The sequence below is a fragment of the Abrus precatorius genome, unplaced genomic scaffold (genome assembly GCF_003935025.1).
Source record: "Abrus precatorius isolate BTA unplaced genomic scaffold, Abrus_2018 Scaffold10, whole genome shotgun sequence".
Lineage (NCBI taxonomy): Eukaryota > Viridiplantae > Streptophyta > Magnoliopsida > Fabales > Fabaceae > Abrus > Abrus precatorius.
The window spans coordinates 19,184,079-19,208,394 of NW_020874292.1; the positions used below are offsets into that span (position 1 = coordinate 19,184,079).

The following is a 24,316-nucleotide window of genomic DNA, read 5'->3' on the forward strand; positions in this document are numbered from 1 at the left end:
TTTCTAAAATTTGTATTATGATCGAGTACTGAGAATTTTCTATAATGTGAGCATAGGTCCTTCTCACATCCATCTTGCTGCTCTTATTGGTTACCTATTCTATATTACTTATCCAATGTGATTATTATCTTGTTCCCAAGACTCAAAGAACATAAAGACTTGGGTTATTTCAAATAAATGAGTAAACTCCGATTCCAGTATTAAAATTATAAATACAGATCATTTTAATCTTTAATTTTTTTAAAAATTTATTTTAATTATTGACTTTATAAAATACCATTTATTTTTTTCCTTTTTAATATAAAATGTTATTGAAAATTTTAAAAGAATTAAAAATTTATATAATTAGAGCCTATAGTAATTGACACTTACAATCTTAAAGATTAAAATAAAAATTTAATTTAGAAACACTATCTCACAAGTCTAAACTACCTAAATGATCCCTTCTTATCTATGCTAATCGTATTATTTATATCTTAACCAAATGTAATTTTATTTTGTTCTGTTCAAGATTTTGATTTGAAATGCTTGAAAATTAATTTACGACAAATCTATCACTTTAAATAGTCCCACAACCTTACAAAGAACAATTCAAGAAAAATTTTGTTGTGATGCACATGCTGAATATCAAGTAATGACAACAGCTAAAGCCTAAATTTGAAAGTTTAGGCAAACTAAAACTCTGCCTCTCAAGTCTAATTTATCAACAATTTTATTGTTTGCATTTGAATCGAGTTTATGATTGTTTCTACTCAATCCAAAATTGAGACTCAATTTTTTAATTCTCAATCCCAACCTATTAATGTTAAGACTGACTGAACGAAATTTATAGATATAATATAATCTCGATATTATAAGAACTAAATTATGAAATTGATATATTTTATATTATAAATTTTAAAATAAACTAAATCAATATAAATGACATAAATTGGGTCTTAAAGTCTTATTACTAATACATAATTACTTAAAAAGTGCAAATTTTTAAAAAATGGAGGATACCAAGTCAAGACAATTCGACATATAACTCAGACCAATCCTCAAAATATATCAAATTTTATTTTAAGAATTCAAACCCATCAAAATTAGTTTTAAGCTGGGACGGATTGGTGAAAGGAAGCATGTCATGACCCCATACATATAGCAAATAGCAAAGAAAAAAATTTCAAAGGCAAGTTCATTAGGCATTTGTCACCGCATGCATTTTAAGCATGTTTGACAAAAGGAAAATGGGAATTCAACACATTGTCAACTAGAAACTAAGACCAGTAGATTTAAGTTGTTACCTGGAGCTCATAAATGTCCCTAAAATTGAAAGTTTGGTACATTCAAAATCCACCAACACGTGGTCTCGCCTATCTAGCTAATTTGGGAGGAAATGCCAACTAAAAAAGTGCATTGCTCTAAATTCTACAGAAGGCAAGGAGGACCCAACTATAAAGTAAGCAAGGAAGACCCAACTACAAAGTACGCCCGCAGTAGAGAGGGGCCTTCAATTTTACCTGTGAATGAAAACATTCAAGAATTAGGCACCTCGGGCCATTTTCATCCTTGGCATTGCCTTTTTCATTTGACGAGCACGCTCCTTTGCTTCTTTCTTTCGAATAGCCTCTGCACTGAGCTTTGCCTCAGCCTCCTCCATCATCTTCTTCCTCTCTGCCTTCCTTCTCTGCATGGCCTCTTGTTGGGCACTTCGGAGTTCTTTTTGTGCCTCTAGAGCAGCCTTTTGTCGTGCAGCTTCTGTCTTAGACCGAGCCTGAATTGCGCACACCAGTCAATCAAGGACCAAGCATAAGACGTTCACAAATTACAAGCCAGCATATATTGGTAACACAAGACAGAGAAAATCCACCCACCTGGGAACTTAATTTATATCTTCCAATCAAGTCAATATAATATGGAACAAGGGCAACCAGTCGAGTCATATCAGCCATGTTCTTAGCAGATGGAAGCACAAACTTGAACAACAAAACTTTCTTGTGCGTGCCAGGGTGCTGGTCGGAGAAATGCAATGAAATTAAACCTTTTCCAAATTTCTCAAAAGCTTTTTCACCAAAAACCTGCAGTATATCATTAATAGCTGATTTTTTAGTCCAACAAATAACCTTTAATTTTGACAGTATATGAACTGTGCAGATGAACCAAAACACGCATTTTGGCAAAACAAACTTTAAACTTGACATAATCCTGAAGACACTTGCATGCATAAATAAACCCAAATGTAATGGAGCTAATTACCAGCAAGTTGAAACACGTTTTCATGGTTAGTTCACATATATGACATCAAAAGAATATGCAACTAGCAAGCACTCTCGATGGAATGAAAAAGGAGAGCGAAGGAGTATCCCAACTTATATCAGAGAAATAACCACATTAAGTGCTGACTCACTGTTGAACATGATAAATAATATTCCTCTTAAAATAATTGGATATATAGTTATTACTAGCCATAGTACTGTTTTAGTAATCTACATCCCAACAAGTGATACAGTTGACCAAAATATATGCTACAATTTAACAACAAAAATAACAAATTCCAAATGGCTGGGCATTGTTGGAATGCATGTAAACAGCTTATCATATCTTAAAAGTATGTTAAGATATTCCTTAAGATCAGTTTCCATATTACCTATTATCTCTGGCACGTAGATTGGATGAAAGATAAATAGGGAGAGAAGAAATAAATAGAAGGCTGAGAAATATAACAGAAATATGATGAAAAAAAATGTATTGTTTGGATAGATGAAAATAAGAAAGAAGTGGAGAAAGTTCTCACCACTTATTTAAATTAATAGAAAATAGTAAAAAAAAGTAAATTGTGTAAAATATTTTTTATAATAATTAATTTAACAAGAGAAATTATTACTATTATATCTTTTAAATTTTTTTAAAAAAAGAAGATATATTATATTAAAATATTATTAAACATGAAAATATTAAAACAACCCCCTCCCCATTTTACCCCACTTTAGGGGGAAGTTTTTTACAAGAGATACCCCCACTCTTCCTTCCCCTCCTCTCCTCCTTCCATCATTCAAACACACAATATACCCACCCTCTTCCCTCACTACTTAATCCGAATTCTCTACAGTTTTGGCACAAATAACAACCTGCAATCCAACGAATTTGATAAAAAAGTGATTTTTACTTAAGTTAAAAAATTCACTTAAGCTAAAATGGTTTAGAACTTCATCTTTTTTCTCTTTAAACTACGAAAAATTTAAGGAACATTTATTTCTCATCAATGATTACTTAGTTACCAAAGGTCCTTGCATATATCATCTCACAAAATATTCTAAATGAATTTGTCTAGTGAACCACTTATGCTGAGCATCGGTGAGGTGTAACCATTTGAAATTAGGTTAAATTTTTGAGAATGATGATAAAAATTATAGGGATCATGACTTTGAAAAATTAGTTGAGAAACAGTTGCAATATTACATGATTTGAGACCCTTAGGTCTTTGTAATATGATAATCCCTACTTGATCCAGAAGATATAATGGAACCAAAGAGAATTGAGAAAGTTTTGATTTGCATATTGAACATTGGGGCTTTTATTGCTTTTCATTTTCTAAAAGGCTATTTGAAAATGAAGTCAATTGTACATGTATAGCTAGCAATAAAGATTATCACAAAGTGTGACTATAGGATCTTGCATAAAGGTTCCTCAAATTTTCCATAATATAGAAAGAAAGAATATGAAATTTTAAAATTTTTTGAAATGTTAATTTAAGCGATTATTTTTTGCTTAAATGAATATCACTTTTTTGTCAAATTTGCCTAAGCAAATTTGGATTGCAAGCTGCAGTTTGTGTCAAAACTGCAAAGGATCCAGATCCCTCACTTTTCTCCCCCCAATCAAACATACCCCACTAGGATTGGTCACTCTAATTTCTCATCTTATGATTTGTTTTCTTAATTAGTCAGGATTTTAATTAATGTAAATAAGGGTTAGGTAGTGTTGTAGGATTTAAACACTCATCAATGTATTGTAAGTTGTAACACATTTTATTGCATAATAAAATTATACAAAGCGTCAATTCTCTTTATTCTCTCTTTCAATATCCAAACCCTATAATTTCAACACGATATTAGAGTGATGCCCTCCTCTGTTACCTGTCCCATTACTCCTTTATTGCCAAAATCCCTAAAATTTAGAGTTCTACTTAATTTTCATGATCCTTTCTCAAATTAACTTTCTCTCTTGCTGTGTCCTTTGGCATTTGGTCACCAACATCGCATCGTCCTTTTGGCAGTCCTCAATTGTGTTCTTCATTCTAACCAACTATTTCATTGGTTTTGTCCCCCACTGTAACATCTCTGACTCACTCTAGCATTGGTTGTGTATTTTACCAACATGTTCATACATTTTATGTCCTTCTGTTTCTCTCAGGTTCTGATCTCCTCCACTATGCATTTTTTCAGTGTTTTTAAATTAAAATAGATTCTGTCCTCTAAGTTTCAGAGTTTTGACCTCCTCCATCGTGCATTTTTCCTGTGTTTCAGACAGATTTGAGCTGAGTTTCACTGGAGTTTGAATTCCCTTTGCCATGCACTTTTCCGCATGTTCCAAATAGATTCCAGATTTCCAGCTTAGAGTTTCTCTCTGGGTTACAGTCTCCTCTTCTATTCATTTTTCCTACATGTTTCAGCCATTCATGTCATTGGCAGGAAATATTTTGGCAACTTTTCCAGCATGACCACCACCATTAAAACTAATCTCAGGGTCATCAGAACCTATTAATCCTCACAAGCTGTTTTGGTGCAAATGTGGTTCTTCCATGTGTCATCGTCCTTCTTCCCGTGTGGTGGTGCATCCAGACTGGTTTGTTTTGTCTCACTCCTGCTGAACATGTTGCTACCTCATCACAGATCTGCCCTTGGTTCAATGATTTCTGGGTTTGTGACTTCTTATGTAGGTTTTTTTTTGCCATAATTTGGTTTGTTTCACTGCCCTCTAGTTGACCCATGACCTACTTTAATTAGATCTGCTCTCTTTTGTTGAAATGCACTGAGATCAGGGAATCAGATTGACTCCATAGCTTCCAAGAGATACGAACCTAGCCTCACAGCTTTGACAGAGAAAAAAAGTCTAACCTAGCATCTCTCGATCAATACATATAAAACCCCAAATTTTCAACAACCTCAAAACTTGAAACTCACTTTTTCTTTGGCCTATAGGATATCTATGCCTTACGGTGTTTCATGCATTTTGCAACCTAGTAATAAACCTAATGATTGCTCTGCCTCTGCCTCTTTATATAAAATATCAACAGTCAGCAAAGAGAAATAAAATAGCAATGATAAGAATGATGACTGAGGGGAATAAAGGATGGCATAAAAGGGGTCATTTGCTGAATTAAATAAGTAACATTGATCAATAAACATCACACTTTTGTGTACATACACACAGACACACTCCAGAATGAACAATGCTCTATAGCATTTGTATCTTGGGTTTCAGGGAGGCGGCATACTTCCAGCTGTATCAATTAGAACATGAAAGAATCCATTTCAGAGCAATTGATTTATAAATAGCTCAAGACAAGACCAACCTATATAGATCCACTTCTCCTCCTTTATCTCTCCTTATATAATTCAGTCTTATGGAGAAGTTAGGAAGTAGAAATAAATTGAAGAAATTATTTCATTTACAGCTGAAGGTTTCAGTCTCTAACTTTTATATAGAGATGATATCGAGTATGACCACTGACCTCCATTCAGAGCAACAGCTTCAAATTAAGGAACTTATTTATGAAGAGCTTATCACACGAGAACTTATTCTTGATCTTATCAAATGTGAAGCTTACTAGGGGCATATTTGTATAAACAACTTAAGTAAGCACTTATTTCATAGAAGTTATCAAATGAGAACTTATTCATAGAAAAACTATGCATCACGGTTCACTGCAAAATGCAAACGTAAAGTGATAACGAGAGAGAAGTGAAACCTGATCAATGACGGCATCGGTAATCAAATCAGCAGCGACTTCCTTGGACTCAGAAATAACAGAGAGGTCATCAACAACCCACTTTCTGGAATTGGGAGGAGAAAGAACACTCCCAAACCTCTGCAAATCCCTAACGTCCTTCTGCATGGCTTTGGCAGCCTTCTTCTTAGCCATGGCAAAAACGACATGATCCATGGCGTCGTCGCTCATGTAAACCTCAAACGCGATCTCGTCCCTGCAGGGAACGATCATGTTGTAAATCCTCGCAATCAGATCGTGCCTGCTCTTCAACTCCAACGTCGCCAACAACCCCTGGCAGTACCTTCTCCCGCTCGCGTAGAACTTGAACGTCGTCTGCCCCTCCTTCAACAACAACGGCGCGTCGTCGCCGCCGTCGCCGATTCCCAATAGGCTGAAATTCTTCTCGAAGATTGAGTCCTTTGCCGCGAACTGCGCCGCCCACGAGAGGGCTATGTTCTCGTTCTCGCGCTTTCCGGTGAAGTAATTGATGGCGAACATCACCAGGAAGCTTCCGCAGACGATCTCGACGGTGAAGGAGCGCGTGGGTTTCACGTTTTGGGGGTTGTGAGGGGTTGCGGGATCGGAAGCGTTTTCGGGGGATTTGGGATCGGTGGGGACTTCGGGGGTGGGGTTTTCGATGGGTACGCCTTCGAATTCTTCGTCGTCCCAGAAATCGAAAGTGGTGGTGGTGGTGGTGGGTGGGGATTTGGGAAGATCCGAAGCTGGAGGGTCGGGATTAGGATCGGAGTGGGGAGTGGGTGTGGAGAGTTTCTGGGAGGGCGGTGATCGGAGAGAGGAAGGATCGATTGAAAGGTCTTCGAAGTCATCTTCTTCGGCTTCGAAGCCTTCGAAATGGGAATCGGAGTGAACGAAGGATAGGAAGATAGATAGGAAGCAGAGGAGAAGGAATAGAACATTTGGATTTGCCATTGACACCCACACACACAGAGATAGAGAGAGAGAGAGAGAGAGAGAGAGAGAGTTTCGATTTGGGCTACTTCGCTTACCACTGACCGATTTTGATAGGTTGCTTTGCTCCTCCCAGATACGGGTTAACGGGTTCTATGCCTCTCCATAACCATAATTGCCTTCCCTTTCTGGTAGTTTATATTTTCATAAGTTTAAAATATTATCATATTATATTTTACATATTGTATTATTAAATTTAAAGTTTTTTATACTAAATTATATTTATATAAATCACCTTAGAATATATTAAAATCATATCCTAAGTAAGGCTAAAGAAAAAATTTAATTTTATAAGTTCAATTCATAACTAATGCTAAATTAGTTTTAAAAATTTAAATTTGTATTAAATTAGTTTTTTTATTAAGATTCTAAATTTACTTTTTGAAATAATTTTTTTTATTTATTCAAATTCATATGTACAGAAATATTATTTTATATTTTTATTTATTAAATTTTTACATTATATCAGTTCACAAAATTTTATCTTAACTATATTTTACGACTTAATATTATTTTATTAATCTTAATGTTTATAATTAAAATTAAATATTTAAAATAATATTATTATACTAAAAATTATTTATTTTATTTTTATAAATTTAAATTTAAATTTTTATCATCAATTCTATTTATTAAAAATAATAATAAATATTTTATAAACTTCTATAAATATAATATAATTATAAAAATATTACTAAAACTTTCTTAAAATACATTAATTTAATGTAACAATGCGTATAACAAATTATTTTTATTTTAAAAATTAAATTCACAAATATATTGAAAATTAGTTTTGTTTTAAAAATTAAATTTAAAACTAATTTAACAAAACTTAATTTAAAACTAGTTTTAACAAAAACAAAATTTAAAATCAATTTTAAATTAAATTCAAAATTTAAAACTACTTTTAAATTATTAAAAAAATAAAATAAAATAATTTAAAATTTAATTCATATAATTAATTTGTATAGTAGATAGATAATAAAAAATAAAATATATGTAAATATTTATTATTTTAATATAATATAAAAATAAGAAAAATTATATTATTAATAGATTAAAATATATGCAAATATAATTTAAATTATTTATTATAAAATTTAAATATTTTTAATATAATAATATAAAAATATTTATAGCATATTTTTATTAGATTCAAAACTAATTTTAAATCAAATCTAAATTTTAAAACTAAATTCAAATTGATTTTGAAAAAAATTAAAATGGATTAGTTCAAAATCTAATTCATTTAATTAGATTTTAAATATATTTAGATTAATTTTTATGAATTAGATTTTAAATAGATTTAGATTAATTTTTTGAAAATTCAATCCATGCATACCCTAATCTTAAAAATACTAATCATATTTGCCTAAACACAAAAGAAGGTAAAATCAGTTTATATTTATGTCACACTAATTGCTTTCAGTTAGATTATTTGTTCACACTTGGTCAAAATTAGTCCTATAAAAAATGGCTTAAACAATATCAATTCCTACGTATTGAATTAAACTTTTTTACACAATATCCTAGTTTACCCTCACGTATAAAAGAAAAAAACATTTTTAAAGTATTTTTAAAATATTGCCTAAATTTTGATATATTCATATAATGCACATGCTTGTTTACAATCCATTGTTCCCGCAATGCAAACAAGTTGCAAGTAAGATAAAGAAACATCTTTTTGGAAAGAATTGGCAAGTAAGTAGATGACGTATAATGGAAAAGAAAAATGAAGAGGGCATTACATGGAACACAAATAAGCAACTTTGTTTAATCAAATATTTGTTAATCATGTTTAATAATTACATCATCTACTGAGATCACACCATATATATAGCGTAAAGCCGATTCAATTAGTTGGAGAATTGAGCTAACCATTCAAGTACCTAGTCTAACCCATCTGCAGGATTTTATTCTTCTTTCTTTTTTCTTTGGCTATGCTAACCAATCAACCATCTACACCAACCTATAACCTACAAGTATCATCACATCTATCCCATTAATTTTAGGCTATTTGAGCAAAATTAACACTAATTAGATGGTTGATGGAGACGAGAAAAACACATTATGCAGTGCAATGGTATTAATGGACAAGCATGATGCTACATTACTGGTAGTTTGGGGGTCATATTCATGCACACAAAATAATGTATTTGTCTTAGCCTTCAAAAAACAACATGCGATGGCATCATATCTTTCACTCTATGTAAATGTATGCATCTCTTCCAAATCAAATATCAACTTTGAAGTAGAAGCAAAGAAACACACAACGAACCCAACCAATTAACCCTCAAATATTGAGTCGCACCTCTCTTTCACGCACTCATACCTCAACCATGGAACCTCAATCTCCAACCCTCAACTCCACCTCCACCGTCGACACTTCTCGTCCTTTCAGCTCCGTCAAAGAAGCCGTAGCCATATTCGGCGAACGCCTTCTCCTCGGAGAAATCTACTCCTCAACCCCAAGTCCAAAGCCGTTGAGGCGAGAGGCTTCGTGGAGGTTGTCATCATCAACATCAACACCAACACCAACAGCAACACCAACGCCAACGCCACCAAGTCCAGTGAAATCCAGAAAAGAGCAAGAGAAGGGGAATTCGAATTCGGTTCTTGAAACAATAAAGAAGCTGGAGGCGGAGCTTGAGGAAACGAAGGTGGAGCTGAAGCTGCTGAAGGAAAGAGGGAGCGAAACGGAGGTGGCGTTGGCGACGCTGAACGCGGAGCTTCACAAGAACATGTCAAAGTTGGCTCAAGCTGAGGCGGCGGCGGCGGGGAAGGCGGCGGCGGCAACAAAGACGGTGAGGTTCGATATTGGGAGAGAAGAGATAGTGGAAGTAGAGAAAGAGAAGAAGAATGAGTACCTGAGAAGGATGGAAGATTCAGGGAGATTGAAACTGGGTGAGATAATAAGTCTGGGAGAAAAAGACCATATTTTTGGAGGGAAAAAAGTGAGGAAGCAGAAACCCATTATCCCTCTTGTTGGGGACTTGTTCTTCAAGAGAAAAGGCTCTTCTGCTACCAATCACCATAATCCTCTTTATGCTTCTCCTTTCTAATCTAATGCTTTTCTTTTCTGCTTGTATTATTCCTCCCCTCCCATGTGTGTCTTTCTTTGAATGTCTTTGTTTGTACAATTACACTTTCTATCTATCCACGTAAAATTAATCATCACACTCTTCAATTTGAGTACAGTGTGTAAGGTATATGTCTGAATCCACTTCTCAATCAATCAACTAATCAATTATAAATTCAACATAAATTAACCTATATTAGTCACTCTAATGAAACTAGCTAACTTTAGACAAGTAACAATTTCTTGCATAGCACTTTTCAATCTACCCAAAATAGAATAGCTCTTTCTAACCCTCAATATTGAGTCATCACATCCATCCTCATGTATACTTAGAGACATGAATACTTCAAAATTAAAAGTGATGTATTTTTTTAATCAGGATTTATAATCCTACTATGTCCGGAAAACAATGTCATCTATAGCAACATTTAACATTTAATTTAATAAATACACAAACAAATACTATTACCTTTTTAACTCCAAATAAAACAATTTAAATTTTTTATATTAAAATTAATTTCAAAAAATTATATATACATACTGTAAATATAAATTATTATTACATCTTAATTAATATTTATATCAAATTAGTTAAAATGAATTTTATATTTACATATTTTACCTATAAATTAATTCTTTTATTTGAGTGTCTTATATCAAATATTCCCTATATACAAATAAATTTGTCATAAGTAAAAAATATTATATTAACATTTAACTTAAAAAATTACATCTCCTACTTTTATAGTATAAAATTAATATTTAAGGAAAATATTATTTGATATTAAAACAAATTAGTTAATTTATATACACACACAATACATAAAAGTTATTATTACATCTTAATTAAGAAAATTAATTTTTTAACATAATTATTAATACAAATATAAATTTACTTAAAATAATTTATAAATTTATATGTAATACATACAAATTATTATTACATCTTAATAGACAATTGAAATTTTAACATAATTATTATTATAAATATCAACTTAGATAATATTTACATATTCTACTTATAAATAAATTTTTCATATAAAAAATTATATTTACATTTTTAACTATAAAAATTATATCTCCTACTTTTTTAGTATAAAATTTATATTTAACGTTTCTTTTATTTGATATTAAATTAATTACAAAAAATTATATGTATAGCACTACATACAAATATTTATTGTATATTAATTAAAAACTATTCATTTTTAAAATAAGTATTAATACAAATAACTATTACATCATGATTAAAAAATAAAATTATTATTAAATCTATTAATACAAACTATTACTAAATAAAAACATTTATAAATAACATATGGTACATAACAAAAAATAATTTTTGGAAAATAAAAAACAATACAATTAAACTAAATATAATTAATTTTTGTTATACAACCTATTACAACATTATACAAATTATAAGTTACATGTTACAACCTATTACAATAAATAAATTATAATTTATACAAACTATCAATAAATTATAATTTCTCTAACAACATATTCCCTGTATACAAATTACATGTTAGTAAACTATAAATAGGTTGCTATTTTTTATTAAACAAATTTAATAATTTTCCTAAATATAAACACTATCTATATTAAAATATTAAAAAAATTAAAAAACTAAATATTGTTACTAACCTTTGTTGTAGTACACTTCTTAACACTAACTACTCACAAAAAAGGCCATGTAATTCTTAATCTTCAATACTTAATAAATTACAAAATTAGACTTTTATATTCTTTTTCAGAAATTTAAAATAAAAAATAAAATATCTAAAAATACATATTAAATGATTGATATCTCAAATAAACATTAAGAAATTGACAAAAAAAAAAACCTAATTTAACTTTGTACTTCACAAATTTTCAGAAAAAAAGAAAGCAAGAAAGAAAGAAAGAGAAGAATAGCGTAGATGTATGGAGGAAGAAGAAGAAAAAAAGGGAAGGAAAAATGGATCACAAGAGCTTAATGTTTGTTTAAATATGTGTCAACAGATCAAAAAGTTTCACAAAAGCTGTGGCGAAACTTATTTTTGCCAGGACAATCACGAAACATGCATAATGTTGTCAAATGTCCCATAAACGTTTTGAAAAAATTAGTTTTTTAAATTTTGTCGACAACTTTCACAATATTAACACGTGTTGTCTCCTAGTTTTGCTCTACTGAAAGTGAAATTTTGGTTAAGTTTTGCCAATATTTTAGCAGAACTTTTATGTGAGTGACATGTAACACAATTTTAACCATTTTTCAATTTTGACAACAATAGGTCTTAGGAAATCTTGTATTTTAAAAAAACAATAGTTAAGTAAAGAAGCCAACGATAAGTCTTATTAAAAAAAGAGAAAGAAACGAAACACGCTGCATAAACTATTTAAAATGAAAGTGATAAAAAAGGATGGGCTTTAAATAGAAGGCCCAAAGAGAAGGACGCACGAAGAAGAAACGTAACTGTTCTTCCAATCGAGAAAAAAAAATTGTTTTTCGAATCTAATTTAAGAAGAAATTGTTGTGGACCAAAAAGAAGGAGAAATTGATAAGTATCAAATATAAAATGAATCTATTTTATGTTTTTAACTTATGTTAAATTACCAATCGTATAAATTTATTTTTATCTCCCTGTTTTTTGGCGTGCACAACATTTCTCCCATATCAGAGAGCACAGGCGAAAACATTCTCCGAAAGATAAGTGAGAAAAACAAAAGCAGCTGAACCTATTTCGATCGCTTTGTTAGGTCAAAAGATTTAAGATTAGCACAGCGATGCAAGCTGTGGTGCTCAATACGCAATCCTATTGCAGAGGCCTAGAACCTCCTTCGTGTTCTCGTTCCTTCACCTTCAAAAAGGTTTTTTTTTTTTTTTATTCCCTTCTTTTTTTGTCGGGGTTTTCGCGTTCTTTTGAATTAACCTTGTTCTTATCTAGTTTTGCGATTTTTGCTTTCGCAGGGCACAAGATTTTTCTGCAGCCATGTTTCTTTCAGGAGGAGAGGTAACCTGCTGCGTCCTTCTGTTCGGATTCAGTTACCACAATCTACTCGTAGGCATGGTTAGTCACTCTTCAATTTCCCACTTTCCTAGATTCTTCCTTCGATTCAATTTGTTAGATTCAAAAGCTCTATTGTTGGATTGAAATCTCTGACTAATTTAGCTTCACGCATAATAAACTAATAATCTCTGTGCCCCATTATCCAAGTATCATTTGTATATATGTTGATTACTATTATCTTTGTCGTGGAGGCCTTAGTTTGTAAATATTGCTTCCGTCAATTTCAAATTCAGCTTGAGATTTTTCATGTATATGACAATTGGGAATCGAATGTCATCTTACTTATTATGCCTGTACAGTTGTAAAGTGTGTTGCTACTCCGAATCCAGCTGTGGAGTTGCCGTTAACTGCTGAGAATGTAGAAAGCGTGTTGGATGAAATTCGGCCGTATCTCATTGCAGATGGTGGAAATGTGGCCTTACATGAAATTGATGGCAATGTCGTACGGTTGAAGCTGCAGGGTGCATGTGGCTCATGCCCAAGTTCAGTTACTACGATGAAATTGGGCATTGAGCGCAGATTAATGGAGAAGATCCCTGAAATAGTGGCAGTCGAACCAATAGCTGATGAAGAAACTGGTCTTGAGTTAAATGAAGAAAATATAGAGAAGGTTAGTTCTGTGTTTCATTATGATTATTATGAATATACTTCACTGGTAATTCTGGATGATTCATATGTCGAATAAAATAATTGGTTTTTGGTCATCTGTCAAGAAAATATTTTCTTTCCGGCAGCAGACATCTGGTGGAATTAGGATATTGTTGTTGTTGCAAAACACATGTATAGGCGTGCCCATCCAAAAGGGGCTTCAAGAGGAAAAAATCACATCATGGGGAATATGAAAACTGAAACATATAATTATTGAGTGAACTTAATTGAACTATCTTAGATATTTCTCAAATCTGTACACGGTTTTGTTGATGGAATGGGATTTCAGATTAGCACTGGTTGTTAATATGGGGTTTAGACCTCAATATCAAGTCCTGCATTTCAGTAAAAGAAAGATGTTTTTGTTCTAAATGCTATTCATATTATTATATCTATAGGATTATGGTTACTTAGACCTGTCTAATATCAAAATAAGTACGTTTTTCATTGGTTTTATTGAATATGGCATAAGCTAATATATAAAGATTAGCATCATCTTCATCTAGTTTAAATGTTAAATTACTGTTGTTGCTGTCGTCGCTAATCGCTGGAACCCTCAGTTCTTGTCTTAATGAATACGTGTAAATTTCCATAATTAGTATATCAATAAAATGTTCACTCAGTTTAATATTTATTAACTGCTTCAGGTTCTCGAGGAAATAAGGCCGTACCTGGTTGGGGCTGCTGATGGATCTCTTGAATTGGTAGGGATTGATGAGCCAATAGCAAAGGTCCGAATCACAGGTCCTGCTGCTAGTGTTATGACTGTGCGTGTTGCTGTTACACAAAAACTACGAGAGAAAATACCTGCCATAGCTGCAGTTCAGCTTTTATGATATGTTGATTCGAAACAATAGAACTATCATGCCATTCTTGTAATTTTTCCTGAACAACACTAATGGAAATAATGTGATGTATAGTATATATGCAGCCACAGGAATTTTTTCTTTTGCCTGGGTAAATTCAATATTTATATGGAGCCATAACCACGCAATGGAAGGGTTCTAGTATTGAAGCCAAGCTACTCATATTTCCTTTTAATGACTAAAGCTCAGTAATGTTAAAGGCGTGATAATTTTGTTATGACAGCCTGTTTAACAATGATTGGATTTAGGTAAACTCTAATATATATATTGACACCCCTAATATAATGTCAAAAATTTGCAAATCATATACGCATGAATCCTGTGATAAGGGTTTTAGGAGAGTTTCGACTCCAAATTTTGTTAGAAATAAAAGAACTTTCTCCTAGGTTCAACACTTTGGATTGTTTTTTATCCATATTTTCTATTTAAGAATAGTGTATGATCTATGAATTAGATTAAAATAAGATTCCTTTTCTCCTTTTAAAGTTTAATTGATAATGAATTTGCATTTATTTCAATGTTATCGCTATAATTTATTTATAGAATTCACGCTTGCAGAATTTTAATATATTTTCAAATACAATTACTTTTATCGTGTCAATGTTTTCTCACGCTCTTAAATCACGTTGGATCATTAAAAATGCGCTTCATTTGGGCATAGTACACCCGAGCAGGGAGAAGCTTCGTTGCAACGTAGAAACTGCAAACTGCATTAAAGGAAATCAACTATAAAATAACCATACGCAACACCACATCCAATCTCCCCCAAAATAGGCATTCATTAGATGTCTTAAAATAATTGCCCACTAATAGCTATGTATAAAATACATCAAAATTACAGTTCTATTTCAATTGCAGGCTAAGATACGCAGATATGAATTCCAGGAATGATATTTCACGCTCAAAATTTTGGAAAGACAAGTGAAGTGTGGAAAACATGAGAAATAATCTGGAAAATCAGCGCCAGAAACTCGCTCGTCAGGTGCCCTTCATTTGGGCTAGCAGTGCTTTCAATTTAACAATAGAGGAACAAAATTGCAGATGATGTTACAGGCTTTCCCTCATAGATGTTATCTGCCTATCACATGCATGTGTAAGAATATCGGTGTTTATCTTAATGACAGTAAAGTTTAATCAGTTTATCAGCACCAGCTGTAAATAACCAGGGCTGTCTGGGGTGAAATTTACAGTCCAATATCCCTGCAAGGCAGACAACTTAGGAGTAAGATAAGGATTTTTTTTTTCAATTGTTAGCATATAAGTTATTATTTTCTAATGCATTGTCAAGTAAGCACATGACGTTTAGTAGAAAAGAGAAATAACAAGGGCATAACATCAAACATAAATACTTTTAAGGTTGGTTGATCAACTATTTGTAATCATGTCAACAAGTTATATCTACAAGGATCATATGGTGTAAAGATGAACTCTAACCCTTGAAAGCCGATTCAATTGATTGGAAAGTTGGTCTAATCATTCAAATGTTATGTAAAGAATATTTTTTGTGGGTGGTATTTTTAATCATATAGTCCAATCAATCTAGGATAGCGGCAAGATCCTAAAAACACTATAGCAGGATGACCTCTATTCTAAAGACAATCAAAACAGAGAAAGAAAATAGATCAAAGATTGTTTAATCACCCAAAAAAGCTCTAATGCAAATAGTCTTACTGGAAAATGTCTCACTATCATAAAAAAAAGTCTATATCTTGTCGGAAATAGCTTGGGTTACAGTGGAAATTAAGAAGACAACAGGAAGATGTCTCGGCTCATGTTAGAAATAAGTTGAGTTTCCCCGGAGATGAGATGACAATCAGAACTTGGCCAAAAATGGTGACTTGCACTAGAAAGTGACATCAAAGATGGAAGACGAAGAAAGAGAATGACAGAACAAAGATGGAGGTAGGGTTCCAACTTTCAGAAATATAAGAGGGCAAAATCCCTCCCTTAAAAAGCATTCCAACCTTTAGAAAAGGAGGGCAAACTTGCCGTTTTGCCCTAGGATGAAATAGCAGCCGCTAGGGCTGCAATTTGCTTAGCTTTCTGTCACAATTTGCGGAACAACCGCTGCTACAATGAAACCCGACAGGAATAGCGGCACCAGCCAATCAGGTGCCAATCTGCTCCACACCTCCGTGATAGGTGCCGCTATGACGCTATTGACTACTCTCGTCCAACGAATTACAAAATTTTTCTCTTGTTTCTTTACTTTGGCTCTGCTAATGAATCAATAATCTACAAACCAATCTATAAGGACACAAATAAATGTGCACCAAAGCAGCAAGTAGCATCGCATCTATCCCATTACTCTGTTGACAAGGCTATGCCATTATAAATGAATACTATATTTTGGGTCTTATGGTCCTTTTCACCTTTGTAGTTGAATGCTTGGCTCGATCTTTTTCCTTGTTAGACAAGGCTAAGCCAGTATAAAGAAATCCAATCTTGGCACTTTTGATGCTACTTTTATCCTAAACCAATTTTATAGCTAAAATGCTTGATTAACTTTTTTCAAGTCGGCCTGAACTATACTTTCCACAAAATTGGATCTCAACTTCTATTAACACCAAAAGACGCATCATAAACAGGTCTCACCTCTCCCATTTGAACTTGTATGGCCTCGTAGAATTTCCAAAGGAACAATAAGAGGATTTTGATTGAGATCAGAATAAACCATTCCATGAAAAACATATGCAGTGCAGTCATCTGAACAAGAAGCAAACAAGGGATATGAACGATGAAAGACCACATTGTTGATATCTTTTGGGTGACACCTGCAATATAATCAAATTATTAAAAAATAATCCATGTCATGACATTAAAATACAGAAAGCAAGGTTTCTAATCCAAGTTGTTGCCAAATATCTAATATAGCTCATTCAAGCATCAAAGGCGTTCACCAATAATTAACAAACAAAACATGTCCATCTTTTATGTTCTCTATTTCCTTTTAGTTTAGTCTTTTCGAAAGAATGAAGTTTTGCCCTATAAATATGGGCTGGGCTTTGCTAACACTGGAGAACTAGTTAGAGTGTAATAAATGTAAAAGTTCAATCCACAATTGGCTGAAGAATTTAGCACGCTGCATGAAACACAATTTTCAACTTAGATTATAAGCCAAATAAATATAGATGTCAAACTTAGATAATTAATATAATAAAAAATTATAACCATAACATTAGATCAACACAAGTTAACACATTCATTTGCATTGATAATTTTATAACCAGCACATACATGCCCACATTAAAATTGGTAAACAACAGAAATAACCATGCCAAGTTTTACACTATATTAGAACTTCTCACAGATTTCTCTTTCAACCATTTATTATTGTTTGTTTCTGTTTTTAAGGTAATAATTTCCTCCTCGCATTCAGAAAGCTCTATAGCTCACACTATAATATAATCTGCATTAGAAAGCAAGGAACCACCTTGGCACAAATTTGAAATTGCTTTCAATTAATGGATAAAAGGGACTTACTTAAGAATTTTATATGGTTTAGATGAAAGGTCCATGTCAAACCAACACATCTTTCCTTCTTTGCTCCCCACAATTAAATTATCACCTGCAAGGAATGCATGAAGACAAACAATTATGATCTATAATCTTCTGTATTTATGAATAGAAGAGAAACTGATCACAAATTACAAAATAATTTCTTTATAACAATAATCATACCTCCAGGATGAACTGTAATGGATGAGGCTTCACGAAGCCCAGTATCAAGCTTTTTTATGAGCTTAGTCTTCAATAAATCATACACACGAACACTCTTTTTTGTACAAATAAAGAAGATGGAACGGGATGGATGGAAGGTAGATCTAACCGCAAGTCCATGTAACTTGAATGGAAGTTTTTGAGTAAGCTTCTTGGATAACTGGTGTATCAGAACTGCTCTTGATTCACGTAAAGAACTTGTCAAGGAAAAAACAAGCCAAGCCATAGTTTAACATCCTATACCGCTAATTTTAATTCCATCCAGTAAAGATAAGAAATCAGTGAAAAATTTGGTAATCAAGGATAAAGTACCCACACACTAAACACAGCTATGAGTAATGGAAGATTAATATGACATGGAATGGGTGGAATGACATGACAAATAACACCCATGTCTAAATGGTTCTATTTATGCTAATTAGATGAGTCAAGAGCTGGCCATGCCTCATGTTGTGTTGAACCAAGGTATATTATACTAACATGTGTGCAAAAACAAGTATGAGCACATTTATGTGCATATGCCCAACAAGAGGCAAATAAAAATTTCAAAAGCATACCAAAAATATGTATAAAAAAATATTTTTCATAAAACAATCAGCATCACTTTCAGAAATGTAGTCATTATTGTCATTGTCAAGTAATAAACCAATTATTAATGAGGTATGCATCAGTTTACTGAGGCAGCACTCAAAAAGGATATCTGCTGGCATCACTGTTGAAAAGTAGTCACCTTTCCGATGCCATTCTACAGCAGTAACAGTCTGCATGAATACATCCACTAATGTTTAATTTAATTAAACTCAAAAACTTCAATCAACAAGAAACCAATATGGAAATACCTTAAAATGTCTTAACCGTAAACCCCCATGTTTATCATCTTTAAGCCAGCTTACACTAGGTGCTTTGTTGCCTGCAAACAAAAGCATGGTTAGAAAATAACAGAAAAAACCAGCATGGAACATCAAAAGTCATCAGTAATGACATATATATCAAGTCAATATCTTTACATCATAGTAGTCAATCCCAAATAGTGGCACGAAGCGGCTAACCTTCAAAACACTACAGGGCAAATTCAGAATTTCTAAGCAAAACAGAACAGTGGCGACGCTACAGGGTTGCATAGCGGAACTGCACCGCTACGCCGCAATAGCGGCAGCTATTGATAACTATGCTTTACATAGTGACCAGTTAGCTTTAAATTTTGAGCTGACCCTTTTTTCCCCTTTAATTGAAGGTTGAGTTAGGGGCCATAGGCCAATTTGAGCGTTGGGATCCCTGGGGGCATTCTTTTGAATAAAGGTTTCAAGAAAGAAAGGACAATAACACTGACCAGAGTCATCTGATGCTGTTGATGAGTCAATCCAGAGAAGCTCCTCAATCCTTTTCTGCTCTTCTCCATCCCCCAAACAAGTATTTAGTATAAGCACATCTTGTCCCCTAAATTGAACATTTGCCATTGGTTTATTTTCAGAATCAAACCACATGCATTCAAGAGGAAAACTTTTAGGTTTTAAGTTTTTTTATTTTAGAAAAACAAAACATGAACCTTCATAGTCAACAAAACCAGACTTACACAGAAACAGCCAGAATATGAATATCAGGCAAAGGGTTCCAAGCAACACAGTTAACAGGTTCACCAACCTCCCACCGCCTAAGACATCTGCCAGTTTCAACCTCCCAGATACGGACAGTTCCATCACTTGAACCTTTACAAACAACAAATAATGAGGGACCCACCTCCATCCCAGCTTAATTGAGACTGAAATATATGTCATCAGCGTGCATACCTGAAGCCATCCACTGCCCTGAAGCTTCAAGCGAAATTGATGTAACTGCATCTTCATGGCCTTTATACTCGATATAGCATGTTATGGGATAAGGTTTAAGCTCCTTCCGATTTGGAAGCTTTGGCTTTAAGGATTCAGGATCAATATTAAGCTGGAAAGAAAGAGAAAAAGTAAATAAATAGTACCAATTGTATGTATAATAAAATCTTAATGTAAGTAAAAGTAAAACATTTGCAATGAAAACAAAATCATTAAATTAGTTCTGCAACATGGGTATTCTTCACTCACGCGTTTTTTCCGAACTCGAGGGCACAAGTACAAGTCCAAACAACGTTCAAAGGATTCCTTCATAGCATTCTCATAGGCAGGGATGCTCCTCAAAGATGTAAACCTGACCAAAGTGATATTTATTAGTTCATCTGTAGAAAAAGGAAAGGGGCATGGGGGCAAAAATGTTTCTACTGCAGGCACAATACCTTTTTGGAATAAACTTGGGCCGGTCTTCCTCATACATCAATTGATAAGAATTGATCTCTTCTTGGGTAGGAATGTATTCTAAAGGAGGATTATAGGACTCTTCATGGCCTAAGAAGCAGGGTTAAATTATTAACAATCAAGATACCTCAAAGTCAAAGGTAAAACTAGCATCATCTATTGGTAGATTTTTTATCTTCAAAATTTGTCACATCTAAATACCAGGTAATTTCTGCTTTGGTGCAGGAACGTAAGCTAAATGATTTGCTTTTTCCATTGAACCAGAATCATCTCCCCACAAGAGATATGGACCATCTTCCTCCTTAGGCTTGTCAAAAGTTATTAATCCCTTGCGGATTGCTCTAACATACTGTACAACCTGAAAAATCATAGAAGTAAATGAGTGAGTTATTAGAAAAACCAATCTGTTTTGTCTGTCTAACCCCATACTAGTTGACTCATTTTACATCATGTGCAAACGGTAAGCAAAGGAATTATCACCTTTTTAGCTTCCCATTTTGAAGGAATAAACCTCCTTTTTGGCTCAGGTGCATTAGACAATGGATGCTTGGCATCATCCCATTTAAACCAGTCAACGTAATCCTGAATAATAGAAAGGAGAGATGAAATTAAGGAACAAAGCTACGCACAATGATTGCATTTAAAACCTTATTCTTCAATATTGGCAGCCAAAAGAAAAAGATAAGAAAATGAGATGGAAAGTAAATCCAAACCGGATATGGATCAAAGTCAGTATGTGGAGCCCGATTCTTGAGAAGTCTACGAACTATTTTGATTTCATCTTTTGTCAGCTCCACTTCCTCATCATTGTACTCATCATAGACCTTCCGCCTTAATGTTTAAGAATGCAGACAAATCAAAAATGTTTTATAAAAAGGAGTTAACATTAATAAAACTAGCAAGATTATTCCTTCACAGAAGCATATGTAATAAGGGGAAGAAAAGAAACAACTTTAAAACAATATCACAACAGGAATCATGCAAAAACAAACCAAGGTATATTTGTAACTAAAGCAAAAATATCATAGCCATGATTATCTTAGAAACTTATAGTAGATAGTGAAAGCTCAGTACCGGTATCAAATGAAAGGAAAATGAAAAAATGTGGAAAAATAAACACAAAATTTCTGGTTTTGATATTTCATGTTCCTAAAATGTCTATGGAAAATTATTGTTACACTGAACTCTTTACAACAATATAACAACCAAAGTATTTTCTCACTAGATGGGGTTGACTTGGACCAAATGTTGCCACTGCACTGTCCAAAACCAATTATTCAGCAAGGCCATTTGATGGTAGACCTTTTTTTATAGTAGTTTTACCTAGTCTTGTTTGGTATACCTGTACCTCTAATTATTGAACTATTCTCCATGCGATCAACTCTTCTAACTGGAGCCTCTAATCATCATTCTCTTGGACTTGTTTAAACCATTTTACGGGTGATTCAACCAACTATTCCAATAATGATCACTGGTAGACTTATTTGGTGCAAATTTGGTTCAACTTATTTTGAAGAAAATATTATTTATTTTCGTCAGTTCTTGAGAAAACGTTGGATAAAAAAGGAAATTATTTCCCAAAACAAAAAAGTTCCCAAACCTGCAGTTATGTTCCAAAATTATCCAGTTTAAATTGTTTTAATCTATTATAAATCTTTGTGTCGTCCAGCGCAAAAAAAAAAAAAAAAAACGCATTCTGATTCAAATTTTAGGCTTCAACGTTCTTGAAGACATACCAAATGGAAATATTAAAAGATCTCTCTCTCTCTCTCTCTCTCTCTCTCTCTATATATATATATATATGGAAGTTGTGTGTTGGTGTTCATAAACATTAGGAGAAGAAAAGAAAGCACTAATGGAAACTGAAATAAAGAAAATATGATGACGTAGAAATATGAAACTAACCAATTCTTAGAATCATCAACATTAGCCAGAAATGAATCCAACTTGTCACGCTTTTCTTTTTTCTTAATCTTCTTGCCCTTGATGTCGTATCCAATATGAGGTTCGTCTTCGTACCACTTCAAAGGGACATCTCCAACAGTGTTTCGGGGAGCCACCTGTAAAAGGAAAAACAAAACAAGCAAAATTCAACTCCATAGAACGAGGTAAAACCAAGTAAAACAGAAGATGACTATGAGTATGACGGTGACCACCTCATCCTCGGACGAATCACTCTCAGCTCCTTCCTGATGGAGATCGGAGATTTCACTTCCACCAACTTCTTCATCGGTATCAACAATGTCCTGCAATGATTGCTTCTATGCATATTAGTTATGCCTGAGCGAAGATGAGAATAACCACACCACCACAGTTATTCTAGCTAGGTTATTAAGAACAAAAGCAATGTACCTCATCTTGAGATGATACAGCTTCTGCAGGTTCTACCTCGCCAGAGTGATCGTTACCAGGGGAACCATCTTCTAATTCCGATTCAGATTGAGAATCCAGCGAGTCCGAAGAGTCGCCGTCATCTTCAGAAGAGTCCTACAACCAGAATATGAGAGCGCGTGTTCCGCATGAGTATAGTTACAGTTGCACATACTTGAACGAATTCACAATCCATTGATGGTAGAATACCTCATAATCAGAGTCGGAATCGGATACTGTTGGTGAAGGAATCATCTCAGATGAAAACGGAGCATCCTCGTCGTCGTCTCGCGTCATGGTCTTTTTCCCCTTCATCTTTGCGGATAGGGAGTTAGGGTTTTGTGTGGAGGAGGGAAAGGGTTTTACAGTTGGAGGCTTAGAGCACCCACCGCACCGCAATTCCACTCCCTCCATTTTGGGCTCCGTCAATCGGGCCCAACCACAAACGAACTACTTCAGATATTTAATATTAAGAGTATTTGTCGACAAAAAATTATTTATTAAGAAGTATTTTATTTGAATTAATTTAAAATATTTAATATGCGGATAAGTGAGCAATAATATTTAAATTTTTATTTCATTCAAAAAGAGAAATGAAGTCAAATATAATTATTAAAAATATAAAAAAAAATTGTGAGCAAAAGCCTAATACAATCATCTATAAACAAGGTTTCAAACATAAAATTATACTAATAAAATCTCAAGTGTAAACTTTTCTATATCACTTCATCCCAAAAACCATGAATAATTCTTGAACAAACAATTATGCTTAATTCAAGACCAAACAACTAGAAAATAGTTCCTTAGATTAAATCTATCTATACTTTTTTTTTAATGAATCCTTTTTTTTTTCTTTTTATTGTTTCCTTTCTTTCTTTGTTATTAACTGTATTGCAATATTCTCAGTGTATTTTTAATATTATTTTGATATTTTAATTTAAAATTAAAAGTAGAATTGATTTTTTTTAACTAGTTTAGTAGTCTGCAAAGTACACTGGTATTTTGTTTGAGTAAATATACATATGATTTAATAATTTAAATATAAAGGCTTATATTTTGCAAATGATTATATATTATATATAATAAAATGATTTTAAAAAATGATTTTTTTAAGATTATTTTGACTTAACTCTATAACTTACAACTTACAAATAGTATGGATTAAAGATTTAATCAAATTAAATAAATTTAAAATAATTAAAATATAATCAATTGAAAATAATATGTTTATTGCATAATGTCAAAATATTTAATTAAATATCAACAATCAATATATATTTATCATTATAAATTTAAGAGATAAAACTCTTAAAATTAAACTCTAAATTTGAAAAATATAAAAATAAATATTCACA

The 24,316-nt window shown here is 32.9% G+C and overlaps 4 protein-coding genes across 9 annotated transcripts; 2 read left to right on the forward strand and 2 right to left on the reverse strand.

The window, feature by feature from the left end:
• Positions 1 to 1,151: 1,151 nt before the first annotated feature.
• Positions 1,152 to 7,062, reverse strand: LOC113846136 (uncharacterized protein At5g49945). The gene is made up of 3 exons (XM_027474080.1): positions 5,954 to 7,062; positions 1,857 to 2,060; positions 1,152 to 1,756 (listed from the first exon to the last, which is right to left on the reverse strand). Exons 1-3 carry the CDS (start codon positions 6,902 to 6,904, stop codon positions 1,526 to 1,528), a joined length of 1,386 nt encoding a protein of 461 aa, XP_027329881.1. The 5' UTR covers positions 6,905 to 7,062; the 3' UTR covers positions 1,152 to 1,525.
• A 2,220-nt stretch (positions 7,063 to 9,282) lies between these two features.
• Positions 9,283 to 10,005, forward strand: LOC113851998 (WEB family protein At3g51220). The gene has a single exon (XM_027482259.1). It carries the CDS (start codon positions 9,283 to 9,285, stop codon positions 10,003 to 10,005), a length of 723 nt encoding a protein of 240 aa, XP_027338060.1.
• Positions 10,006 to 12,642: 2,637 nt separating this feature from the next.
• Positions 12,643 to 14,822, forward strand: LOC113853125 (nifU-like protein 2, chloroplastic). Of its 5 annotated transcripts, none has more exons than XM_027483585.1 (4): positions 12,643 to 12,875; positions 12,976 to 13,075; positions 13,375 to 13,685; positions 14,371 to 14,822. In XM_027483585.1, exons 1-4 carry the CDS (start codon positions 12,792 to 12,794, stop codon positions 14,557 to 14,559), a joined length of 684 nt encoding a protein of 227 aa, XP_027339386.1. In that variant the 5' UTR covers positions 12,643 to 12,791; the 3' UTR covers positions 14,560 to 14,822. The 5 variants fall into 5 exon arrangements, with proteins under 5 accessions (XP_027339386.1, XP_027339385.1, XP_027339387.1 ...); XM_027483584.1 differs by having other exon boundaries at positions 12,673 to 12,875; positions 14,362 to 14,822; XM_027483586.1 differs by having other exon boundaries at positions 12,673 to 12,875; positions 12,976 to 13,066; positions 14,362 to 14,822.
• Positions 14,823 to 15,278: 456 nt separating this feature from the next.
• LOC113853123 (ribosome biogenesis protein BOP1 homolog) lies at positions 15,279 to 23,407 on the reverse strand. Of its 2 annotated transcripts, none has more exons than XR_003502483.1 (18): positions 23,172 to 23,384; positions 22,944 to 23,078; positions 22,748 to 22,837; positions 22,497 to 22,651; positions 21,305 to 21,422; positions 21,072 to 21,173; positions 20,793 to 20,949; positions 20,573 to 20,681; positions 20,385 to 20,487; positions 20,097 to 20,247; positions 19,883 to 20,015; positions 19,640 to 19,746; positions 19,149 to 19,219; positions 19,010 to 19,070; positions 18,271 to 18,498; positions 18,073 to 18,157; positions 16,554 to 17,363; positions 15,279 to 15,789 (listed from the first exon to the last, which is right to left on the reverse strand). XR_003502483.1 is itself a non-coding variant. In XM_027483582.1 (18 exons), exons 1-18 carry the CDS (start codon positions 23,373 to 23,375, stop codon positions 15,704 to 15,706), a joined length of 2,274 nt encoding a protein of 757 aa, XP_027339383.1. In that variant the 5' UTR covers positions 23,376 to 23,407; the 3' UTR covers positions 15,279 to 15,703. The 2 variants fall into 2 exon arrangements, 1 of the variants encoding a protein (XP_027339383.1); XM_027483582.1 differs by having other exon boundaries at positions 17,185 to 17,363; positions 23,172 to 23,407.
• Between the last annotated feature and the right edge of the window lie 909 nt (positions 23,408 to 24,316).